At 44.2% G+C, this 26764-nt stretch overlaps 2 protein-coding genes across 2 annotated transcripts; one reads left to right on the top strand and one right to left on the bottom strand.

The window, feature by feature from the left end:
* Positions 1–11517: 11517 nt before the first annotated feature.
* LOC123091498 (signal recognition particle 54 kDa protein, chloroplastic) lies at positions 11518–17041 on the top strand. Its single transcript, XM_044513032.1, has 15 exons — positions 11518–11794; positions 11909–12014; positions 12402–12469; positions 12565–12666; positions 12892–13044; positions 13126–13203; positions 13373–13498; positions 13984–14086; positions 14493–14593; positions 15049–15186; positions 15279–15422; positions 15555–15630; positions 16241–16326; positions 16416–16541; positions 16761–17041. Exons 1-15 carry the CDS (start codon positions 11624–11626, stop codon positions 16845–16847), a joined length of 1665 nt encoding a protein of 554 aa, XP_044368967.1. The 5' UTR covers positions 11518–11623; the 3' UTR covers positions 16848–17041.
* Positions 17042–18563: 1522 nt separating this feature from the next.
* Positions 18564–22708, bottom strand: LOC123091497 (signal recognition particle 54 kDa protein, chloroplastic). Its single transcript, XM_044513031.1, has 15 exons — positions 22477–22708; positions 22281–22386; positions 22132–22199; positions 21940–22041; positions 21411–21563; positions 21244–21321; positions 20935–21060; positions 20725–20827; positions 20297–20397; positions 19711–19848; positions 19489–19632; positions 19329–19404; positions 19150–19235; positions 18917–19045; positions 18564–18802 (listed from the first exon to the last, which is right to left on the bottom strand). Exons 1-15 carry the CDS (start codon positions 22636–22638, stop codon positions 18710–18712), a joined length of 1665 nt encoding a protein of 554 aa, XP_044368966.1. The 5' UTR covers positions 22639–22708; the 3' UTR covers positions 18564–18709.
* Positions 22709–26764: the final 4056 nt, after the last annotated feature.

The following is a 26764-nucleotide window of genomic DNA, read 5'->3' as shown; positions in this document are numbered from 1 at the left end:
TATATCAATCTTATCTCTCAACCATTTTGAGACTCCTCGTCATGTCCGTGATCTCATCCGGGACTCCAAACAACATTCGGTCACCAAATCACATACTCATATAATACAAATCATCAGCGAACGTTAAACGTGCGGACCCTATAGGTTCGAGAACTATGTAAACATGACCGAGACTCCTCTCTGGTCAATAACCAATAGCGGAACCTGGATGCTCATATTGGCTCCCACATATTCTACGAAAATCTTTATCGGTCGAACCATTATGACAACATATGTTATTCCCTTTGTCATTGATATGTTACTTGCCCGAGATTCGATCGTCGATATCTCCATACCTAGTTCTATCTCGTTACCGGCAAGTCTCTTTACTCATTCCGTAATGCATCATCCCATAACTAACTCATTAGTCACATTGCTTGCAAGGCTTATTATGATGTGCATTACCGAGCGGGCCCAGAGACACCTCTCCGATACTCGGAGTGACAAATCCTAATCTCCATCTATGCCAATGTTGGGGAACGTTGCAGAAAATTAAAATTTTTCCTACGGTTTCACCAAGATCCATCTATGAGTTCATCTAAGCAACGAGTCAAGGGAGAGAGTTTGCATCTACATACCACTTGTAGATCACGAGCGGAAGCTTGCCAAGGGGATGGTGATGATGGAGTCGTACTCGAACGTGATTCGGATCACCGATGTCCAAGTGTGAATGGACAGCACCTCCGCGTTCAACACACGTACGGGACGGGGACGTCTCCTCCTTCTTGATCCAGCAAGGGGGAAGGAGAGGTTGAGGAAGATTGCTCCAACGGCAGCACGACGGCATGGTGTAGTTGGTGCAGCAGTACTCCGACAGGGCTTCGCCAAGCACGTACGGAGGAGGAGAGGTGTTGGGGAGGGGAGGGGCTGCGCCTTGGCTTGTGGTGTGTTGCAGCCCTCCCCTCACCCCTCTATATATAGGGGAAGGGGCAAGGGGGGCCGGCCCTCTAGGGAAAACCCTAGGGGGGGCGGCGGCCAAGGGGTGGGGGGCTTGCCCCCCAAGCAAGGGGGGTGCGCCCCCTTTAGGGTTTCCCCCCTAACCCTAGGCGCATGGGCCCAAGGGGGGCGCCAAGCCCACTAGGGGATGGATGCTATCCCTACGCAGCCCAAGTGGCCCCCCGGGAGGGGTGGTCCCTCCCGGTGGACCCCCGGAACCTTTCCGGTGGTCCAGGTACAATACCGGTATGACCCCGAAACTTTCCGGTGCCCGTTTAACAACTTCCCATATATAAAACTTTACCTCCGAACCATTCCGGAACTCCTCGTGACGTCCAAGATCTCATCCGGGACTCCGAACAACATTCGGTAATCACATACTTGTCTTCCTGATAACCCTAGCGACACTGAACCTTAAGTGTGTAGACCCTACGGGTTCGGGAGACATGCAGACATGACCGAGACTCTCCGGTCAATAACCAACAGCGGGATCTGGATACCCATGTTGGCTCCCACATGCTCCTCGATGAAGTCATCGGATGAACCACGATGTCGAGGATTCGATCAAACCCCGTATACAATTCCCTTTGTCAATCGGTACGTTACTTGCCCGAGACTCGATCGTCGGTATCCCAATACCTTGTTCAGTCTCGTTACTGGCAAGTCACTTTACTCGTACCGTAATGCATGATCCCGTGGCCAACACCTTGGTCACCTTGAGCTCATTATGATGATGCATTACCGAGTGGGCCCAGAGATACCTCTCCGTCATACGGAGTGACAAATCCCAGTCTCGATCCGTGTCAACCCAATAGACACTTTCGGAGATACCTGTAGTGCACCTTTATAGTCACCCAGTTACGTTGTGACGTTTGATACACCCAAAGCATTCCTACGGTATCCAGGAGTTACACGATCTCATGGTCGAAGGAAGAGATACTTGACATTGGAAAAGCTCTAGCAAACGAACTAACCGACCTTTGTGCTATGCTTAGGATTGGGTCTTGTCCATCACATCATTCTCCTAATGATGTGATCCCGTTATCAACGACATCCAATGTCCATAGCCAGGAAACCATGACTATCTGTTGATCACAACGAGCTAGTCAACTAGAGGCTTACTAGGGACATATTGTGGTCTATGTATTCACACGTGTATTTACGATTTCCGGATAATACAGTTATAGCATGAATAAAAGACAATTATCATGAACAAAGAAATATAATAATAACACTTTTATTATTGCCTCTAGGGCATATTTCCAATAGTCTCCCACTTGCACTAGAGTCACTAATCTAGTTACATTGTGATGAATCGAACACCCATAGAGTTCTGGTGTTGATCATGTTTTGCTCGCGAGAGAGGTTTAGTCAACGGATCTGCGACATTCAGATCCGTATGTACTTTGCAAATTTCTATGTCTCCATCTTGAACATTTTCACGGATGGAGTTGAAACGACGCTTGATGTGCCTGGTCTTCTTGTGAAACCTGGGCTCCTTGGCAAGGGCAATAGCTCTAGTGTTGTCACAAAAGAGTTTGATTGGCCCCGACGCATTGGGTATGACTCCTAGGTCGGTGATGAACTCCTTCACCCAAATAGCTTCATGCACTGCCTCCGAGGCTGCCATGTACTCCGCTTCACATGTAGATCCCGCCACGACGCTCTGCTTGCAGTTGCACCAGCTTACTGCTCCACCATTCAACATATACACGTATCCGGTTTGTGACTTAGAGTCATCCAGATCTGTGTCGAAGCTAGCGTCGACGTAACCCTTTACGACGAGCTCTTCGTCACCTCCATAAACGAGAAACATGTCCTTTGTCCTTTTCAGGTACTTCAGGATATTCTTGACCGCTGTCTAGTGTTCCTTGCCGGGATTACTCTGGTATCTTGCTACCAAACTTATGGCAAGGTTTACATCAGGTCTGGTACACAGCATGGCATACATAATAGATCCTATGGCTGAAGCATAGGGGATGACACTCATCTCTTCTTTATCTTTTGCATTGGTCGGTGACTGAGCTGAGCTCAATCTCACACCTTGTAACATAGGCAAGAACCCTTTCTTGGACTCATCCATTTTGAACTTTTTCAAAATCTTATCAAGGTATGTGCTTTGTGAAAGACCTATGAGGCGTCTCGATCTATCTCTATAGATCTTGATGCCTAATATATAAGCAGCTTCTCCAAGGTCCTTCATTGAAAAACATTTGTTCAAGTAGGCCTTAATGCTGTCCAGAAATTCTATATTATTTCCCATCAAGAGTATGTCATCCACATATAATATGAGAAATGCTACAGAGCTCCCACTCACTTTCTTGTAAACGCAGGCTTCTCCATAAGTCTGCATAAACTCAAACGCTTTGATCATCTCATCAAAGCGAATATTCCAACTCCGAGATGCTTGCACCAGCCCATAAATGGATCGCTGGAGCTTGCATACTTTGTTAGCGTTCTTAGGATCGACAAAACCTTCCGGCTGCATCATATACAGCTCTTCCTTAAGATGCCCGTTAAGGAATGCTGTTTTGACGTCCATCTGCCATATCTCATAATCATAGTATGCGGCAATTGCTAACATGATTCGGACGGACTTAAGCTTCGCTACGGGAGAGAATGTCTCGTCGTAGTCAATCCCTTGAACTTGTCGATAACCCTTAGCGACAAGTCGAGCTTTATAGATGGTGACATTACCATCCGCGTCCGTCTTCTTCTTAAAGATCCATTTGTTTTCTATCGCTCGCCGATCATCGGGCAAGTCAGTCAAAGTCCATACTTTGTTTTCATACATGGATTCTATCTCGGATTTCATGGCTTCTAGCCATTTGTAGGAATCTGGGCCCGCCATCGCTTCTTCATAGTCCGAAGGTTCACCATTGTCTAACAACATGATTTCCAGGACAAGGTTGCCGTACCACTCTGGTGCGGAACGTGTCCTTGTGGACCTTCGAAGTTCAGTAGCAACTTGATCCGAAGTACCTTGATCATCATCATTGGTTTCCTCTTCAGTTGGTGTGGGCATCACAGGAACATTTTCCTGAGCTGCACCACTTTCCCGTTCGAGAGGTAGTACTTCATCGAGTTCTACTTTCCTCCCACTTACTTCTTTCGAGAGAAATTCTTTTTCCAGAAAGCATCCGTTTTTGGCAACAAAGATCTTGCCTTCGGATCTTAAGTAGAAGGTATACCCTACAGTTTCCTTAGGGTATCCTATGAAGACGCATTTTTCCGACTTGGGTTCGAGCTTTTCAGGTTGAAGTTTCTTGACATAAGCATCGCATCCCCAAACTTTTAGAAATGACAGCTTAGGTTTCTTCCCAAACCATAATTCATACGGTGTCGTCTCAACGGATTTAGACGGTGCCCTATTTAAAGTGAATGTAGTTTTCTCTAGAGCGTATCCCCAAAATGATAGCGGTAAATCGGTAAGAGACATCATAGACCGCACCATATCCAATAGAGTGCGATTACGACGTTCGGACACACCGTTTCGCTGAGGTGTTCCAGGCGGCGTGAGTTGTGAAACGATTCCACATTTCCTTAAGTGTGTGCCAAATTCGTGACTTAAATATTCTCCTCCACGATCTGATCGTAGGAACTTTATCTTTCGGTCACGTTGATTCTCCACTTTATTCTGAAATTCCTTGAACTTTTCAAAGGTCTCAGACTTGTGTTTCATTAAGTAGACATACCCATATCTACTTAAGTCATCAGTGAGAGTGAGAACATAACGATATCCTCCGCGAGCCTCAACGCTCATTGGACCGCACACATCGGTATGTATGATTTCCAACAAGTTGGTTGCTCGCTCCATTGTTCCGGAGAACGGAGTCTTGGTCATTTTTCCCATGAGGCATGGTTCGCATGTGTCAAATGATTCATAATCAAGAGACTCTAAAAGTCCATCAGCATGGAGCTTCTTCATGCGCTTCACACCAATGTGACCAAGGCGGCAGTGCCACAAGTATGTGGGACTATCGTTATCAACTTTATATCTTTTGGCATCTACACTATGAACATGTGTAATATTATGCTCGAGATTCATTAAGAATAAACCATTGACCATCGGAGCATGACCATAAAACATATCTCTCATATAAATCAAACAACCATTATTCTCAGACTTAAATGAGTAGCCATCTCGTATTAAACGAGATCCAGATACAATGTTCATGCTCAAACTTGGCACTAAATAACAATTATTAAGGTTCAAAACTAATCCCGTAGGTAAATGTAGAGGCAGCGTGCCGACGGCGATCACATCGACTCTGGAACCATTCCCGACGCGCATCGTCACCTTGTCCTTCGCCAGTCTCTGTTTATTCCGCAGCTCCTGCTGTGAGTTACAAATATGAGCAACGGCACCGGTATCGAATACCCAGGAGTTACTACGAGTACTGGTAAGGTACACATCAATTACATGTATATCAAATATACCTTTGGTGTTGCCGGCCTTCTTATCCGCTAAGTATTTGGGGCAGTTCCGCTTCCAGTGACCCTTCCCCTTGCAATAAAAGCACTCAGTCTCAGGCTTGGGTCCATTCTTTGACTTCTTCCCGGCAACTGGCTTACCGGGCGCGGCAACCTCTTTGCCGTCCTTCTTGAAGTTCTTTTTACCCTTGCCCTTCTTGAACTTAGTGGTCTTATTGACCATCAACACTTGATGTTCTTTCTTGATTTCAACCTCTGCTGACTTCAGCATAGAAAATACTTCAGGAATGGTCTTTACCATCCCCTGCATATTGTAGTTCATCACAAAGCTCTTGTAGCTTGGTGGGAGCGACTGAAGGATTCTGTCAATGACTGCCTCATCAGGGAGGTTAATATTCAGCTGGGTCATACGGTTGTGCAACCCAGACATCTTGAGTATGTGCTCACTGACAGAACTATTTTCCTCCATCTTACAACTATAGAACTTGTCGGAAATGTCATATCTCTCGACCCGGGCGTGAGCTTGAAAAACTAGTTTCAGCTCTTCGAACATCTCATATGCTCCGTGATGCTCAAAACGCTTTTGGAGCCCCGGTTCTAAGTTGTAAAGCATGCCGCACTGAACGAGGGAGTAATCATCAGCACGAGACTGCCAAGCATTCATAATGTCTTGGTTCTCTGGGACGGGAGCGTCACCTAGCGGTCCTTCTAGGACATATTGTTTCCTGGCAGCTATGAGGATGATCCTCAGGTTCCGGACCCAGTCCGTATAGTTGCTGCCATCATCTTTCAGCTTGGTTTTCTCTAGGAACGCGTTGAAGTTCATGTTGACATGAGCGTTGGCCATTTGATCTACAAGACATATTTGCAAAGGTTTTAGACTAAGTTCATGATAATTAAGTTCTAATCAAATTATGAACTCCCACTTAGATTAGACATCCCTCTAGTCATCTAAGTGTTACACGATCCGAGTCGACTAGCCCGTGTCCGATCATCACGTGAGACGGACTAGTCATCATCGGTGAACATCTTCATGTTGATCGTATCTTCCATACGACTCGTGTTCGACCTTTCGGTCTCCATGTTCCGAGGCCATGTCTGCACATGCTAGGCTCGTCAAGTTAACCCTAAGTGTTTTCGCTGTGTAAAACTGTCTTACACCCGTTGTATGTGAACATAAGAATCCATCACACCCGATCATCACGTGGTGCTTAGAAGCGACGAACTGTAGCAACGGTGCACAGTTAGGGGAGAACACTTCTTGAAATTTTGTAAGGGATCATCTTATTTACTACCGTCGTCCTAAGTAAACAAGATGCATAAAACATAATAAACATCACATGCAATTATATAAAGTAGTGACATGATATGGCCAATATCATATAGCTCCTTTGATCTCCATCTTCGGGGCTCCATGATCATCTTGTCACCGGCATGACACCATGATCTCCATCATCATGATCTCCATCATCGTGTCTTCATGAAGTTGTCACGCCAACGACTACTTCTACTTCTATGACTAACGCGTTTAGCAATAAAGTAAAGTAAGTTACATGGCGTTCTTCAATGACACGCAGGTCATACAAAAATAAAGACAACTCCTATGGCTCCTGCCGGTTGTCATACTCATCGACATGCAAGTCGTGAATCCTATTACAAGAACATGATCTCATACATCACAATTCATCATTCATCACAACTTCTGGCCATATCACATCACATGATCAATCGCTGCAAAAACAAGTTAGACGTCCTCTAATTGTTGTTGCATCTTTTACGTGGCTGCAATTGGGTTCTAGCAAGAATGTTTTCTTACCTACGAATAACCACAACGTGATTTTGTCAACTTCTATTTACCCTTCATAAGGGCCCTTTTCATCGAATCCGCTCCAACTAAAGTGGGAGAGACAGACACCCGCCAGCCACCTTATGCAACTAGTGCATGTTAATCGGTGGAACCGGTCTCACGTAAGCGTACATGTAAGGTTGGTCCGGGCCACTTCATCCCACAATACCGCTGAAGCAAGAAAAGACTAGTAGAGGCAAGCAAGTTGACAAGATCTATGCCCACAACAAAATTGTGTTCTACTCGTGCAAAGAGAACTACGCATAGACCTAGCTCATGATGCCACTGTTGGGGAACGTTGAAAAAATTAAAAAAATTCCTACGGTTTCACCAAGATCCATCTATGAGTTCATCTAAGCAACAAGTCAAGGGAGAGAGTTTGCATCTACATACCACTTGTAGATCACGAGCGGAAGCTTGCCAAGGGGATGGTGATGATGGAGTCGTACTCGAACGTGATTCGGATCACCGATGTCCAAGTGCTGAACGGACAGCACCTCCGCGTTCAACACACGTACGGGACGGGGACGTCTCCTCCTTCTTGATCCAGCAAGGGGGAAGGAGAGGTTGAGGAAGATTGCTCCAACGGCAGCACGACGGCGTGGTGTAGTTGGTGCAGCAGTACTCCGACAGGGCTTCGCCAAGCACGTACGGAGGAGGAGAGGTGTTGGGGAGGGGAGGGGCTGCGCCTTGGCTTGTGGTGTGTTGCAGCCCTCCCCTCACCCCTCTATATATAGGGGAAGGGGCAAGGGGGGCCGGCCCTCTAGGGAAAACCCTAGGGGGGCGGCGGCCAAGGGGTGGGGGGCTTGCCCCCCAAGCAAGGGGGGTGCGCCCCCTTTAGGGTTTCCCCCCCAACCCTAGGCGCATGGGCCCAAGGGGGGGGGCGCGCCAAGCCCACTAGGGGATGGCTGCTATCCCTATGCAGCCCAAGTGGCCCCCCGGGAGGGGTGGTCCCTCCCGGTGGACCCCCGGAACCTTTCCGGTGGTCCCGGTACAATACCGGTATGACCCCGAAACTTTCCGGTGCCCGTTTAACAAGTTCCCATATATAAAACTTTACCTCCGGACCATTCCGGAACTCCTCGTGACGTCCGGGATCTCATCCGGGACTCCGAACAACATTCGGTAATCACATACTTGTCTTCCTGATAACCCTAGCGTCACCGAACCTTAAGTGTGTAGACCCTACGGGTTCGGGAGACATGCAGACATGACCGAGACTCTCCGGTCAATAACCAACAGCGGGATCTGGATACCCATGTTGGCTCCCACATGCTCCTCGATGAAGTCATCGGATGAACCACGATGTCGAGGATTCGATCAAACCCCATATACAATTCCCTTTGTCAATCGGTACGTTACTTGCCCGAGACTCGATCGTCGGTATCCCAATACCTTGTTCAGTCTCGTTACTAGCAAGTCACTTTACTCGTACCGTAATGCATGATCCCGTGGCCAACACCTTGGTCACCTTGAGCTCATTATGATGATGCATTACCGAGTGGGCCCAGAGATACCTCTCCGTCATACGAAGTGACAAATCCCAGTCTCGATCCGTGTCAACCCAATAGACACTTTCGGAGATACATGTAGTGCACCTTTATAGTCACCCAGTTACGTTGTGACGTTTGATACACCCAAAGCATTCCTACGGTATCCAGGAGTTACACGATCTCATGGTCGAAGGAAGAGATACTTGACATTGGAAAAGCTCTAGCAAACGAACTAACCGACCTTTGTGCTATGCTTAGGATTGGGTCTTGTCCATCACATCATTCTCCTAATGATGTGATCCCGTTATCAACGACATCCAATGTCCATAGCCAGGAAACCATGACTATCTGTTGATCACAACGAGCTAGTCAACTAGAGGCTTACTAGGGACATATTGTGGTCTATGTATTCACACGTGTATTTACGATTTCCGGATAATACAGTTATAGCATGAATAAAAGACTATTATCATGAACAAAGAAATATAATAATAACACTTTTATTATTGCCTCTAGGGCATATTACCAACAGCCAAACCAATAAACACCTTAGGAGATACTTGTAGAGCATCTTTATAATCACCCAGTTACATTGTGACGTTTGATAGCACACAAGGTATTCCTCCGGTATCCGGGAGTTGCATAATCTCATAGTCAAAGGAATATGTATAAGTCATGAATAAAGTAATAGCAATAAAACTTAACGATCATTATGCTAAGCTAATGGATGGGTCTTGTCCATCACATCATTCTCCTAATGATGTGATCCCGTTCATCAAATGACAACACATGTCTATGGTTAGGAAACTTAACCATGTTTGATTAACGAGCTAGTCTAGTAGAGGCTTACCAGGGACACTGTGTTTTGTCTATGTTTCACACATCTATCAAGTTTCCGGTTAATACAATTCTAGCACGAATAATAAACATTTACAATGATATAAGGAAACATAAATAACAACTTTATTATTGCCTCCGGGCATATTTCCTTCAGTTCGGTGCTTGATCGGTCGGAACGAGAAGAAGTTTGACTACATCAATCGCGTTGTCAAACGCTTCCGCTTTCGGTCTACGAGGGTATGTGGACACGCTCTCCCTCTCTCGTTGCTATGTATCTCCTAGATAGGTCTCGCGTGAGCGTAGGAATTTTTTTGAAATTGCATGCTACGTTTCCCAACAGCTACGACGGTCCAACGTTTCGTAATCCTATCCGACACTCGTACGATGATTAACTAATCTTCTTAATTAGTTATCGCATACGGTTCGGGAAAAGTGAATGTGTGTGATTGTCTGCTTATCATACACGCTCTATAATCGTGAACTGTTTGTGATGGGCCGCGCATCATAAACGTAGCACCATAGAAAACCGACTGCGGTTGCAATGCGAGCACAAACGAGTTGCAAGGATGGAGCGTTTGGGACGTTCGAGATATCAGAAATAGTTTTATATGGACAACTGTATCCATCATGGTTCCCTATCCCCGACGGGTTTTGGGTCGTGTGGGAAGGACCTCCCTATCGCGGTCACTCACTTGGCGATGGTTCCAAATATCGTCGCGGAAAGGGGTTAAAAACCGTTTGTATAGCACCTTGGTGTACCAGTGTAATGATGTCATATCAGCTATACCCGATTCCTCTCCTCTGCTAGGGTCTGGAGGATCTCGAGTATGTGATATTTCGTGAACACCCCCTCTTTATGACTGATCTCTTTCTACAAACATATGATTTGGATCCTCATCTGCTATTGTCCCCTGATTCTTTCCAAACTTGCATCAATGGTTGCCTTCAGATCCATTATGTTCCCCTTTTTCAATTTGACTCTGCGTATTCACCTCTCTGCTATTTTGCAGACTGCTCTTCTTGTCTTGATCCTTGAATCTATTCCCAGGGGATCTTCACATCCACCTCCTTCTCTCTGATCTACACAGATCTCTCCCTCATTCGCTGATCTCCTCCGTTCGATCATCGATGTGGTGGGATTTTCTCCTCTGCGAGATCGTCACTGTATCGCCCCCAGACTCACAGCGCAAATAACGGAAGTCATTTCGCCTGTTCACAGGTACTTTACATGATCACATCATGTGGCACTCACACTCCCATCCACAAGCGACGATGAGTTTGTAAAGATAAAGAAAATTTAGCTCAATTATGAGCTTCAAAGTTGCTGCATGAGTGTTTGATCTCACCAATAATTGATTGTATTTGTACGTCCACCACGGGGAAATATCAGATGCTCCCATCCTTGGGTGTTCCCCATCCTCTAACTTAAAAAAAACAATTTTAAATGTCAAAAAAATCAAAAAAATATGAATATTCACAAGGAATATGACTACAACTCCTAAAAATTCCAGGTCCAAACTCTAAATGAACATTGAGAAACAAAGATATGAAATCTATCATGAATAGTGTCATAAAAAGACAAAAACACCATTTGACGCTATTCACATCTGAATTTGTCTTTTTTGTTTCTCGATGTACATTTTGATTTTTGACTTGGATCTTTTAGGGGTTGTAGTCACATTCCTTGTGAACATTCATATTTTTTAAAAAATATTTTAAACATTTAAAATTAAAGTTTTAAAATCGGGCAAGCATGGGAAGCAGAAGCACTGAGCACCTGATATTTCCCCCTCCACTACTATTGTGTGTGTGTGTGTGTGTGTGTTTTTTGAGAATTACCCCTATCGACTTTTTTTTAGAATCCCCCTATCGGCTACGGCCCTCGACTTGATGACGGGGCCGTTTCATGGGCTATCATGGTCAGCATTTTTTCTCTGATACCGTCGTGCCCAGAAAGGCCCAGTTAGAGCAACTTCCTCTTATCCTCCTCGTTGCTTGGCTCGCCTCGCCTCCGCAGAACGCTCCGCCCTCTCCAATGGAGGCCACTGCCACACTCACGCTCTCTTCGTCTCCCGCCGGCGCCCGGCGCTCGCCGGCCAGGCCCACCGTGGCCTCCCTTCACCTCCGCCGCGTGCCCACTCTCTCATTCCACCTCCGCGGGGCCCAAAGTCCCGCTGCCTTCCGCGCCCTCTCTTCCCCGTTCCCGGTTCGCTCTGAGCATCTGCAACTTCCTAGCTTCTTCCCTCCGAGAAAGATCTCGACCTTATCTCTTTTTGAACGGATGGTTTTCTTACCTTGTTACGGTTTGGGACGCCCTCAGGGATGCAGGAGGAGGAGGCGGGGAAGCGGGATGGTTGTGAGGGCGGAGATGTTCGGGCAGCTCACCACCGGGCTGGAGTCCGCGTGGAACAAGCTGCGAGGCGTCGGTGAGTTCGCTTCTGATAGTTTACCCATACACTACACGTTTGCTTCTCGCCTCATGTGTGGATTTTGTTGCTGTCATACGTAATGCTCTGGTTGCAATGTGTTGAACAGAGTCACACTCAGTTCTCCTCCCAAAAATATGTGTGATGTGTCGAATCGTGTATCAGGTTGACAGAGTATTATATGCAACTGTGAAGTTCTAGATTGGCTATCTATGAAGTGATAACTTTTCTTTTGCGTAACTTTGTAATGTGTGGATCGTTTTTGTCCAAACAATTCAATGCAGTATGCATTTTTCATGCTTGATCAGCGACGCTGACTGCACCCTCTGTAGCTTTGCTATAAATCATGATTGTAAATAATGAAGGAAATGCCTTTTGTGGTTCAAGATCGACTGACAAAGGAGAATATTGCTGAACCGATGCGGGATATTAGAAGAGCACTTTTGGAGGCAGATGTATGTCTCATCTCTTTCAGTACATGGCTTTCTTGTGGGGCTATATTTCTATATATTTTTTGTCTTCACAATCTAATGCGCGCCCTACTTTGCAGGTAAGTGTGCCAGTAGCAAGAAGTTTTATCGAGTCTGTTACTGAAAAGGCTATAGGCACTGATGTGATCCGGGGTGTCCAACCTGAGCAGCAGTTAGTGAAGGTATACTCAGATCCGAGGATCCTAGAAAATTATAAATTGCATATGTGACAAATTTTCTATGTATAGTTTGCACAGCCATTATTGACGGGTGCATATTATTGTGCACACAAGTGACCTTAATTGAGGAATTCATTGATTATTTTGGACTAACTGAATGTGGTCTTCCCAATGTAATACTATATGTACTTCTAGCCCTAGAGGACTAACAAGAGTTAAATGATGTAGGTTGTAAATGATGAACTTGTACAACTGATGGGTGGAGAGGTATCAGATTTAGTATTCGCAAAAACTGGCCCAACGGTTATCCTATTGGCAGGTCTGCAAGGTGTTGGGAAAACTACCGTCTGTGCTAAGCTTGCCTTCTATCTGAAAAAGATGGTGCATTCCTGAGCTTTCTTCTTTAAGCATTTTCCTAAGAGCCCAGGCCATCAGTACTTATAAACCAGATTCAGGTTACAGGGGAAGAGTTGTATGCTGGTTGCTGCAGATGTTTACAGGCCTGCTGCTATTGACCAACTCACTATTCTGGGTAAAAAGGTACACGTAATGAAATTGATCTTTTCACAGTCGTATTCAGTTGGAAACGTTTTCTCGCTAATAACTGTGGCTACCTTCGATTCAAATGACTGTAGAGCTACCAGTAATGCATATCTGTTTTTTTTCAAATTTTGAAATTAAAACTACAGTTACTTTTGAATGTTGATAGGTTGGTGTACCAGTTTACTCAGAAGGAACGGAAGCAAAACCTTCAGAGATTGCCAAGAATGGTTTGAAAGAAGCAAAGAGCAAGAAGACCGATGTAGTTATAGTGGATACTGCTGGAAGATTGCAGGTAACTCTTATCATCTAATTATGTTCCTCGGTTTGCTACAATCATGGTTCTAAAAAACTGTACGTCAGTCCTGTACCAGTTTTAACCAGCTGACTTAATTTTGTACACAGATCTTGGGCACCAGATCATAATCATGCCGAAGTATGGAATTTTAGATATATGATCGAACTGCACTAGTTCTTACTAGTAATTTTTAAGTCTGTAAAAGGTCAAAATCTCTTTAAAATGTTTATTTTGGATTAAATGTGTATGTTTGTTTTAAACTCAGTCTAGTGCTTCAACCAAAAATGTTCATTCTAGTATAGTATATTTAAACTTAAATGTAAAGATAATCTGTTATGAGACGAGTTGGTGTGAAAAATGAGATATGATACTTTTTGATAGGTACTCTATTTAGCCTTAAATGGCGGAGCTAGTGTGTCTTTCTGTTACTTCAACTGTGTTTACCCAGCACAACCGATACCAGCTAATCTTTCTATCATTAGGTAGATAAAGCTATGATGAATGAGTTGAAAGAAGTAAAGAAGGCAGTGAAGCCTACAGAAATTCTTCTTGTGGTTGATGCTATGACTGGCCAAGAAGCTGCAGGTTTGTTGTTGCTTGTTGTTCTATGAGTAGTTTAGGGCTCTAGACTCATCATTTTATACTTGGTCGGGTGTAAGTAACTTACCTAATGCACTGCTTGGCATGCAGAAAAAGAAATTTGCATTTTCAACTTTGACTATTGCAGCACATATTAATGTATACATGTATACATGCCATGTATTTGGATTTGGGGGTCCCATATTAGTCATGTTTCGTCTACATGTATATAAGAGCCATGTTTGGTCCAATTCTCTTCGTTCAGTTTTCCTTACAATTTATTGTGTTCTTTTCAAAGGAGCAGGAGCACGCTCCCTGTAGTAGCAGAACTTGTTATTCTGAAACTCTTCATCTGTTTAAACTCTTCGTCATCTGCTAGAATGTTACTTACCCTTGCTGATTTTTTTATCAGCATTGGTCGGTGCCTTCAATGTTGAAATTGGTATAACTGGTGCTATACTGACAAAACTGGATGGTGACTCCAGAGGTGGGGCAGCACTAAGTATCAAAGAGGTCTCTCGACTTGAAAAACTTTATCCATTTGGTGTGACCATCCAGATTCTTAGTTCTGTCTAAACGAACTACTGATTTCTAGTAATGCATAGAAGGCACTATTTGTGTCCATACATTTTGGTTTTATTTGATCTTTCTAGACTTCTCAATTCTCAATAACTGGCAAAAAGGCATTATGACACAAGAGTTGATATACCCATAAATTCAATGAAATAATGTATGTCATGGAGGGGTTACATAAGTTAATTTTACTTATTCTCAGGATTTACCTTTTCCTCCTGTATAGGTTTTTCGTCGTCAATTTTGTACAGTATAACAGAAAAGTACACGATTGAGCAAGGTTAAATAATAAATGTTCAGTGTTTACGTGTGTTATGGCTATATTAGCAAGCTTTCTGTCTTTGTTCCTTTTGTTAGCATGCATATGAAAAATATGACAATGAAGAACTCTGCAGGTGTCTGGAAAGCCCATCAAGTTCATAGGCCGTGGAGAACGTGTTGAGGATCTTGAGCCTTTCTATCCAGATCGTATGGCGCAGCGTATCTTGGGAATGGGAGATGTACTTTCATTTGTTGAGCAAGCACAGCAAGTGGTAAGTATCTTTCTGTGAAATGCAATTTTCCTTGTGTCTTTCATTAAACAATAATGTCATATTTATATGGTGTAACATACTGCTGCAAGTAGATGAATCAAGAAGATGCTGAGGAATTACAGAAGAAGATTATGAGTGCAAAGTTTAACTTCAATGATTTCTTGAAGCAAACAAAAGCTATCGCGCAAATGGGTTCGTTCAGTCGTATAATTGGCATGATTCCAGGCATGAACAAGGTGCGAATATGAATTCTGTACCTAATTTATTACATTTCCTTGGAACCAGTCTTCTAATTGACTTTTTGCCCCAAGATATAAATTTTATGTTATTACTTATTAAGACCACAACTCTTGCCGTGTTTTTACTAGGTTACTCCAGCGCAAATCCGTGAAGCTGAGAAAAACGTTAAGTTTATGGAGTCAATGATCAATGTGATGACTGCTGGTATGTATAATCTACACTCAGTTCACATCATGAAGATATGGTCTTGCATGTTCTTTCCAAACACTTGCTATATTAGGGAGAGTGATTTTTATTTTCTTACATATCATGTGTAAGCCTTTAATAACAGGTTGGGATCAATTCTGATTAATATTGATCTGTGGATTCAGTAGCTTGCCAGTAGTTCGTACTTGCTTTCTTACAAAATATGAAATGATGTGAATATATAGACTGAAGTTCATTGCCAATCAACTATCTGTTTGGTTGGTGTTCTGATGTCCACAGGTAGTATCTTAAGTTGCTGTAGTTTGAAATTATCCTGCTTTGGGAAACAAGCATGGTTTTCCTTCTTTTATTTTTTCATGAAATTTTTATGCTTAAAAAAAATAGTCTGACGAGGGAATCATTCATGTGGCATATAACTTGGTGTGGTGAGAATCGAGGGCCACCATCAAAATAAACATTTTGCAGTTGCCATAGCTGGGACAATGCCAGTTGTGCGTGCCAAGTTCATCGATGAAAAGACGTACCAGTTCTAATTTTTTGGAGCATAATTTCGACGAAGTGTTGTCATGAACATTTGCCCAGCACTAATTATCCTGACTATGTTCAGATGAAAGGGAAAGACCAGAGTTACTTGCTGAGTCACGCGAGAGAAGGAGAAGAGTGGCTAAGGACGCTGGAAAGACAGAACAGCAGGTTCAGTTGTCATTTCGTCGCCATTCGATCTAGTAGTATATAAACCACAGAACTTCATGGAGCTGAACTGAACATTTTCTTGCTCTCAGGTGAGCCAACTAGTATCGCAGCTTTTCCAAATGCGCACTCGAATGCAGAAGATGATGGCTGGCATGCAAGGAAAAGATACACCCGACATGGAAAATCTCGCGGAGTCCATCAAAGCGGAAGAACAGGTCAAGGCACCACCCGGTCAACAGACCAGGGGCATATTACATAGTACTCCCTCCGTCCCAAAATACTTGTCGGAGAAATTGATAAAAGTGGATGTATCTAGAACTAAAATATGTCTAGATACATCCATTTTTCCGACGAGTATTTCCGGACGGAGGGAGTATGTCGTTATTGTGTCTTGTATATGAGTTTTTATACTTTGCGCAACTGTGATCATTCAGGCTGCCGTGGCTACTGGTAAGCGCAGGAGGAAGTACGGCAACCTGAGGCAGCGGGATCTGGACTCGATGCGCGGTTACCGCAGATGAGATGTGGCTGGCCATGGGGGACACTGCCACTTGAACCCAGTACGGACATATTTGAGATCTCTAGCTGCAGCTTGCAAGTAGTGACAACATACGTGTATACGGCCTTGCTCTGTGTATCAGATGTATATTTTCTGTGTAAGTTCCAATGAACCGGGAGCGAGTATTTTTGTGATCACGGCTTGCGTTTTCCCTTCCGTCTTGATGGTTTAGCAATTCTCATTTCTGCTCTTCCAAACGCTTATCATTTACTCCCTCCGTAAAGAAATATAAGAGCGTTTAGATCACTACATAAGAATCTCCTTCCGTAAAGAAATATAAAAGCGTTTAAATCATTACTTTAGTGATCTAAACGCTCTTATATTTCTTAAGTAGTGATCTAAATGCTCTTATATTTCTTTAAGGAGGGAGTAGAACAGAATAGCTAACCAAAAGGTCCATTGTTGTTACATCTGTATTGTTGTTGCTTTATTGTGGAGTCCAAATGATTTGTAAGTAGAAGATACCCCATGCATTGCCGCGGCATCTTGTATAAAGCAAACAGTATCACATGTGAGAATTTCTCAAGCCGCATGGGAAAAAAATGTGTACTTCTTTTTTTTTCGAGAAAATTTCCAATCTATTCATCTTCAATCATGGCAGTACAACGAGTACCAAAAATAATAAAAATTACATCCAGATCCATAGACCACCTAGCGGCGACTACCAGCACTGAAGCGAGCCGAAGGCGCGCCGCCGTCATCGCCCCTCCATCGTCGGAGTTGGGCACAACTTGTTGTAGTAGATAGTCGGGAAGTCGTCGTGCTAAGGCCCCGTAGGACCAGCGCACCATAACAGTAACCGCCGCAGATGAAGAATAATGTAGACCAGAAAGATCCAATCCGAAGACACGCGAACGTAGACGAACAATGACGAGATCCGAGCAAATCCATCAAAGATAGATCTGCCGGAGACACACCTCCACACGCCCACCAACGGTGCTAGACGCGCCGCCGGAACGGGGACTAGGCGGGGAGACCTTTATTCCATCTTCAGGGAGCCGCACCCGTCTCGTCTTCCTAAGCAGGATACAAACCCTAGCAAAACTGAAAGAAACGACTAAAAACGGAGCCCTCCCGCCGGCCTTTGCCGAGATCCACCGCGCCCCCATGACCCTAGGGCCACCGGAGAGGAGGCGGACCTGCAACGGCGACGGCGGGAGGCAGAAACCCTAACTTTTTTATGAAGGAAGGAGGAGGCGGCGGCTAGCCTTTCCTTCGAAAAAAAAATGCGTACTTCTTAAAGACAGAATAAAAAGTTCTTTGCAGGTTCGGGATCTAAGTACTATCTATCATCAGGAACTCAAAATGCACACTGAATTTATCTTTGGTTGACCCTGGACATAGAGTACAAAACATGTTAGTGTTTTTGCAAGTAGAAACTAAATTAAACAACGATAGCATGCGTAGAATCGCCTGCCAGATGCTACATGAAAGCTAAAGTTTTTCGAGTAACTTTGTTAAGCTCACAACTCTTAGGTCACCCCCAACTCACTATGAAGATGTCTATCGTTGTGTGGCCAATGTCTTTGTGGTCGGCGGTAGAACCCTTTTCCCTTCTTTCCTGAACATATATAGTCTTGGCGTGCTTAAAGTTTTTTTTTTCGAATATGTTTTTCAACTTAATGATGTACTTTATATTAAGACCGGTAATTAATTCCCTCCACCCTCAAACTCCATGTTCCGTCCACTAAACACATTTCCCACGAATTGTAAAGTCGGTATGCCAAAATGTACAGGAAATATTACATCATGCAGCAGGACCCGTATCTACATGCCAATCCACAACTCTTTCAGTGAAAAATTCCAGCTCCAGTGCACATCAACTCAAGGCCTACTGGCGCCACCCACTGCATCCAGCTCCCTCTGCCGTGGCGGCTCGCTCCGCCGTCTCCTCCGCCGTGCAGTGCCAGGAGGTGCCTGAACAATATACACCAAAAAATCCAGGCAACTGTAAGTCGTCCAGGCAAAAAAAGAAGAAAAAAAAACTGGCAGGAGGAAGCTCATTCACCCTGCCAGAGGCATCGTCCTTACCTTCTCGTCAGCATTAAGCGAGTCCATGAGATCTCCCATTCCTGCAATTGCTTCTTGCCCTTGCATCATACCCATCAATTTCTTCATCTGCGCGCGCATTTGGAAGAGCTGCGCAACCAGTTGGCTCGCCTAATAGTGGAAAATGGCAGAGCCTGTTAAGCTCCATGGAGGGGAATGCCAAATATGCTGAATAAGTGAAACATTGTGATACGATGATAACAGTAGGACCAAACCTCTTGTTCTGTCTTCTCGGACTCCTCTGCTACCCTAATCCTCCTCTCGCGTGATTCGGCCAGTAACTCGGGTTTTTCCCTTTCCTCTGCAAAGTGTAAGGGTTAGATGCAAGGACATAAGGAGCCATCACCATTACTACAATCTTCATATGTTTAGCAGTAGTTCAGGAGGAATGTACCGGCTGTCATTGCATTGATCATCGACTCTACGAATGCAAGTCTTTTCTCAGCTTCCCGGATTTGTGCAGGAGTAACCTATTTAGAACGAGAAGTGTTGTCATGCTCTGGCAATTATTTCATCAGTTCGAAGGAATGAATCAATCCCACAGGTTCATGTACCTTGTTCATGCCTGGAATCATTCCGATTACACGGCTCATGGATCCCATTTTCGCAACATTTTGTGTCTGCTTTAAAAAGTCATTGAAGTCAAATTTCGCACTCATGATCTTCTTCTGCAGTTCCATGGTATCCTCTTGGCGAACCTATTTGCAGCGTATAGAAACCATCAAAGTATTGCTTCAGACAAGACCAGAAGAGCAGTCTTACAGGAAACTACTTACGACTTCTTGTGCTTTTTCAACAAATGAAAGGACATCTCCCATTCCCAAAACACGTTGTGCCATGCGGTCGGGATAGAAAAGCTCAAGGTCCTCCATTCGCTCTCCTCGCCCAACAAACTTGATGGGCTTTCCAGACACCTGCATAGAGGATTAAGCGATAGGTAGTGATGGTGTTACATATACCAGCAGAAGAAAGGGAAAAAAAATTATCACAATACTTGCACCTCACAGGTATTACTAAGGTTTTCGGATTGAGTGAAATATGTTTGCAGATAGGCAGTCTGGTGACAAGTCAAGAAGATAATAATATATACAGTGGAACACTGATGCACACAGAGCAAAAGTTAGGCCAGTAATAAATCTAGCATCTGCAACTGCCGAACCAGCCATGTACTGATCGACAATTAGTGAAAGGAGCAGGCAAATCCATTAAACCAATAAGTCTATTTCAAAAGGAATTCACAGCTCGGGTCAATATATATAGACAATAATCCGCTCCAAATATCAACTTATAGTAAAAGCGTGATGTGGGAGATCCTAAACATTTGCGTATATGATGGCGAGAAAAGTTTCTGGCATGTATAACCTCTTTCACACTAAGTGCTGCTCCACCCCTGGAATCACCATCCAATTTAGTCAATATAGCACCGGATATACCAATTTCAATATTGAAGGTTGTGACCAATGCTGCACAAAATAAAGGAAGTAGTGTAAGTTGTTACAACTCTAATGCTGCACAAAAAAAAAGGAAAAAGTGTAACAATTATGAAGACATTATTTTGTGCAGCATTAGAGTTGAAAGTGCTCTTTAAAGCCAGATGCTTTGCAGGAAAGTGCTCTTTAAAGCATCCAAAATTATATAGAATTAGCAGAAAACTTCCAGCTCTATGAACACATTAGGAATAACAACAGTATTATAGAATTTGTCAGATAGTCAAATTTCAGACCTGTAGCTGATTTCCTAAATGTTTATGAATGACACTGGAATAGTAACAACAAGAAACAGACAGATACCTGCAGCTTCCTGGCCAGTCATGGCATCAACAACAAGCAAAATCTCTGTAGGATTAACTGCCTTCTTTACTTCTTTCAATTCAACCATCATTGTTTTATCAATCTAAATGTCAGAAAGATGATCAGGTACCACCAATGGTGACAGTTCTATCAGGCAGTAGTTTACAATAAGTAAACTGAAAATGTAAAGGAAATATAGAGAAGTCTGACCTGCAGTCTGCCAGCAGTATCCACTACGATCGCATCAATATTATTTCTTTTCGCCTCTTCCACGGCATTCTTGGTTATTTCTGCAGGTTTGGCCGCGGTTCCTTCTGAGTAAACTGGCACACCCACCTGTGAATGCCTTTTTTAGCCAGGCCCAAACTGTAGTATTGCATTCAGAAAGCAAATGCAACTTGGTAGCTTTAACCTTTCAGTTTCAAAACAACCCGAACACACATTGATTTCATAAGCAGTTAAGTGTTGCAGCTGCACACACTACATCTTACATAAAAGGTAAGTTCATCAAAGAAGTACCTGTTCACCCAGTACAGTGAGTTGATCAATGGCAGCAGGCCTGTAAACATCTGCAGCGACCAGCATACAACTCTTCCCCTGTAACCTAACTCTGGTATAAGTATCTACAGGTTATCGTGTATTGACGCCCTATTAAGATTGTCGAAAATAAAGGCCAAGGAAAGCACCAGTTTTTTCAGATAGAATGCAAGTTTTGCACAAACAGTAGTCTTCCCAACACCTTGCAGACCTGCCAGTAGGATGACTGTGGGGCCAGTTTTTGCGAACACCAAGTCTGATTCCTCTCCACCCATCAGTTGAACAAGTTCATCATGCACAATCTAGCAAACCGATTAATAAGTTAGTTTGAAAAGAACTCACCATATCAATGAAGCATAAGATACTATCGTCCCATTCTCATTATAGTGAAATTCTTTAAGCGTGTTACAGCATTTTACATGCTAGTGTGTTCCTTTATCCCTCAGGAGAGGAAAGAACCTTTCAGTTGAGAAATTATGCAGTTACTTAACTGTAGATAGAAGCAAAGTCAAATATATGAAATCATTATTGCAATTTGCAAACGAACTCCGGTGGTTCATTTAACTCCTTAACGGCATCGCATGATATACCTTTTCAGTTTTTTAGTTAACAAAGTATCCAGCATGCGTTTACTAGTGTAGACAACATAATGCTTTGTTAGACGAACACACAAAATACCTTGACTAATTGCTGCTCCGGTCGGATTCCTCGGATAACATCTGAACCTAAAGCCTTCTCGCCCACAGACGACACGAACCGTCTGACAACCGGCAAACTAACCTGCAGAGTGCAGAGAGCAAAAGTAACAGCATTACACGAAGTGCTCATATTCAAAGACAGAAATGAACACTGACGCAAAACTACACCTACATCTGCTTCCAGAAGTGCTCTTCTGATGTCCCGCATCGGCTCCACAATGGTTTCCTTCGTCAGCACATCTTAAATCACAAGAGCATTGCGACCATCAAATCTGTTTCTGTACACTGCAGTACGCTGGGAGAGAGCTAGTGGTCACTCACCGACGCCACGCAGCTTGTTCCACGCGGACTCGAGCCCGGTGGTGAGCTGCCCGAACGTCTCTGCCCGCACCACCAGCCCGCTCCCCCTCCGGCGCCGCCTCCAACCCTAAATTCCCAACAGAGAGAAGGTGAGCGAAACAAACAATAAGGCGACCACTTACGATTCCGTTGGAAGAACCAAGAAAGCGGGGCGGACCGAGGATAGGGGACGTGAGGCCAGGCTCTGGGCAACGCTGAGGCGGGAAGTGCGGACGGGGTAATGCCGGAGGTGGGGGTGGGAGATGGTCGCCCTCGTCGGCGAGCGGCGGGCCGCGGCGGCAGGGGACGAGGAGAGCGTGAGTGTAGTGGTGGCCTCCATTTCCGGGGAGTGAGGGAACCGCCGGGGAGGATAAGAGGAGAGGTGGCCATTTTGGTTGCCCGTGTTCTGGAGGCTGCAGGTGGGCCTCTGTTTATTTTAATTTTACGAAAAACTAACGTCCTGGCATTTTGCACATCGCCACACGTCTTTATCACCACTTATTTTTACCATGTATGAACAGATGACATCAGCAGGAATCTTTTTGATTTTCGGCTTAAAAATATTTAGCTTCTAATTAAAAATCCATTTTCACCATTAAATCCGTCTCGATGAGATCTTCAAAACTAGACCCCATGTTAAAAAGTTTTGACTTTTTTTTGCCCAAAAGTTGTCATGATGTTTATACTGTAGCTGTCATAGTGTTTAAACTAAAGTTGTCATATGACAATTTTAGTTTGTAGAGCATGGCAATTTTTAGTTTTTTGATGATGACAATTCCGGTAGTTTGATCATGTAAATTATTTTTTGTAAGAACCATGGCAATTTAAGTGCATGTATCATGACAATTTTAGTTTATGGTTTATGACAAGTCTAGTTTTTTAATTCCGCGTTTTATAATATGTCAAAATTTACTTTTAAATGCAAAAGAAAATAGTTAAAACATATCATGGCAACTTCAGTGTAAACATCATGGCAATTCATATGTAATAGATATGGAAACTTTTAACCTAAAAAAAATTCGTCAAAATATAATGATATGAGATAGTTTCGAAGATCTTGTCGCGAGGGATTTAATGGTGAAAACGGATCTTCAATCGGATCTTTCATTAAGAGATAAAACATTTTAAAAACTAAAAATTCAAAAAAAAATCCCACATGCATGCATGCAGTGATGTGGCACAGTCTATGTGTTACAGGGCGTGTGGACGGGTTTGGCTCCCACCACACTTGTGAATGTTAGCGTTGTCCTAATTTTAACAACGTTTTCCTCATCTTGTAAAAAAGTTATAATAGGATTTTTTTAGGGAAACAACGTAATTTTCATTGCTCAAGAAGGTTCATAGAAACGTTACTCCATGAGCCAAACATCTCTATTATTAAAAGGGATCTGCTATCATCACGATGGTTCCACCTACTCTTACCTAGGCATGTCCCACTCAATCCCGACTTCTGTCTTGCTTCCTCTCATGCAAAAATATCTTCGTACAAAAAAAAGATAGTGAGTAAAACCCAAAATCAAACCGAGACCTATGCATGCAGTTACAGGTTACCCCACCCATGACTCCCTATCACCACCGCCACCAGTGTGCCCGGTCCAATCCGCTCACCCTTGCCGGCCCAAACTTCCTCAACCTATGTGTTAGGAAACGTAGCATGCAATTTAAAAAAAAAACTTCTACGCTCACGCAAGATCTATCTAGGAGATGCATAGCAACGAGGGGGGGGGGGGGGGGGGGGAATGCGCCACGTACCCTCGTAGACCGAAAGCGGAAGCGTTTGCTTAACGCGGTTGATGTATTCGAACTTCTTCTCGTTCTGACCGATCAAGTACTGAACACACGGTACCTCCGAGTTCTGCACACGTTCAGCGTGATGCCGTCCCTCGAGCTCTTGATCCAACAGAGGGTCGAGGAAGTAGATGAGTTCCATCAGCATGACGGCGTTGTGACGGTGATGGTGATGTGATCCGCGCAGAGCTTCACCTAAGCACTGCGAGAATATGACCGGAGGCGTAAACTATGGAGGGGGACGCTGCACACGGCTAGAAATAATTGATGTGTGTTCTAGGCGCCCCCTCCCCACGTATATAAAGGAGGGAGGGGAGGGAGCCAACCCTAGGCGCACACAAGTAGGAGGAATCCTACTTGGGCTCCTAGTAGGATTCCCCCCTTCCTTTTACCGGAGGGGGAAAGAGGGGAAGGGAAGAGAGATGGGGAGAAGGAAAGAGGGGGGCGCCGCCCCTCCTCCTAGTCCTATTCGGCCTCCTTCCCTAGGGGGTGCGCCACCCCTTGTGGGCTGGTCTGCCTCCCTCCTATGGCCCATATGGACCATATCTTCCCCCGGGGGGTTCCGGTAACCCCCCCCGGTACTCTGATATGTACCCGATACATTCCGGAACACTTCCGGTGTCCGAATACTATCATCCAATATATCAATCTTTACCTCTCGACCATTTCGAGACTCCTCGTCATGTCCGTGATCTCATCCGGGACTCCGAACAACATTCGGTCACCAAATCGCATAACTCATATAATACAAATCGTCATCGAACGTTAAGCGTGCGGACCCTACGGGTTCGAGAACTATGTAGACATGGCCGAGACACCTCTCCAGTCAATAACCAATAGCGGAACCTAGATGCTCTTAATGGCTGCCACATATTCTACGAAGATCTTTATCGGTCGAACCGTTATGACAACATACGTTATTCCCTTTGTCATCGGTATGTTACTTGCCCGAGATTCGATCGTCGGTATCTTCATACCTAGTTCAATCTCGTTACCGGCAAGTTTCTTTACTCGTTCTGTAATGCATAATCCCGCAACTAACTCATTAATCACATTACTTGCAAGGCTTCTTATGATGTGCATTACCGAGAGGGCCCAGAGATACCTCTCCGATACTCAGAGTGACAAATCCTAATCTTGATCTATGCCAACCCAACAAACACCTTCGGAGATACCTGTAGAGCATCTTTAGAATGACCTAGTTACGTTGTGATGTTTGATGGCACACAAGGCATTCCTCCGGTATCCGAGAGTTGCATAATCTCATAGTCGGAGGAATATGTATTTGACACGAAGAAAGCGGTAGCAATAAAATTGAATGATCATTATGCTAGGCTAACGGATGGGTCTTGTCCATCACATCATTCCACTAATGATGTGATCCCATTTATCAAATGACAACTCATGTCCATGTCTAGGAAACCCAACCATCTTTGATCAACGAGCTAGTCTCGTAGAGGCATACTAGGGACACGGTGTTTTGTCTATGTATTCACACATGTATCAAGTTTCCGATTAATACAATTCTAGAATGAATAATAAACATTTATCATGAATAAGAAAATATAAAATAACAACTTTATTATTGCCTCTAGGGCATATTTCCTTCAGCCTCCCACTTGCACTAGAGTCAATAATCTAGATTACATTGTAATGAATCTAACACCCATGGAGTCTTGGTGATGATCATGTTTTGCTCGTGGAAGAGGCTTAGTCAACGGGTCTACAACATTCAGATCCGTATGTATTTTGCAAATCTCTATGTCTCCCTCCTTGACCAAATCTCGGATGGAGTTGGAGCGTCTCTTGATGTGTTTGGTCTTTTTGTGAAATCTGGATTACTTCGCCAAGGCAATTGCTCCAGTATTGTCACAAAAGATTTTCATTGGACCCGATGCACTAGGTATTACTCCTAGATCGGATATGAACTCCTTCATCCAGACTCCTTCATTTGCTGCTTCCGAGGTAGCTATGTACTCCACCTCACACGTAGATCCCGCCACGACGCTCTGCTTGGAACTGCATCAACTGATAGCTCCACCATTCAATATAAATACGCTACAAAAAAAGACACATCCATAACATTTTGGGCCAAACAGAATTTTTTTGTGTCATGCTTATGGCACTTCTATGACGATAATTGTGACAAAACCTGGTATCATCATAGATGTGGTGGGCTCCTACTTCTATGACAAAAATTCATGATAGAAAATGGGATTTTCGTCCTGGGCGGGCCGGAGACGCAGCTGCATGACATTCTTTGGGCCGTCCATGATGGAGAAAACCGTGGTAGAAGCGAGGGCGAGGAAAATATCAGGGAGTTCCCGGTTACAATGGATGGTTGGGGCCGAGCGATGCACGGATGGATTGCGCATTTCTCTCATACATGTACGTGCGTGGGTGCGAGGCGTTGGGCTCTAACTGAACCCGAGCGAGGTGTTCGCCTACTGAACCCGAGCGATTGCACTGGCTACGCGTTACTGAACCTGAGCGATCGATCGATCCTTGGTTGTTAACTGAACCCGATAGAGTGATTCCTTCGCTACTGTTGCTAACTGAAGCCGATTGAACCTGCTGCCTCTTGATGAACAGTGAGCGTTGTTGGGGTTCGGATGAATAGTTCCTGGTAGGGGTTGGATGAACAGGACCCCGTGGGGGTGTATAGGTCGTTGCCGCTG

Source organism: Triticum aestivum, chromosome 4B (genome assembly GCF_018294505.1).
Source record: "Triticum aestivum cultivar Chinese Spring chromosome 4B, IWGSC CS RefSeq v2.1, whole genome shotgun sequence".
Lineage (NCBI taxonomy): Eukaryota > Viridiplantae > Streptophyta > Magnoliopsida > Poales > Poaceae > Triticum > Triticum aestivum.
The sequence above is the reverse complement of the archived record's forward strand: the minus strand, read 5'-3'. Positions and strand labels throughout refer to the sequence as shown.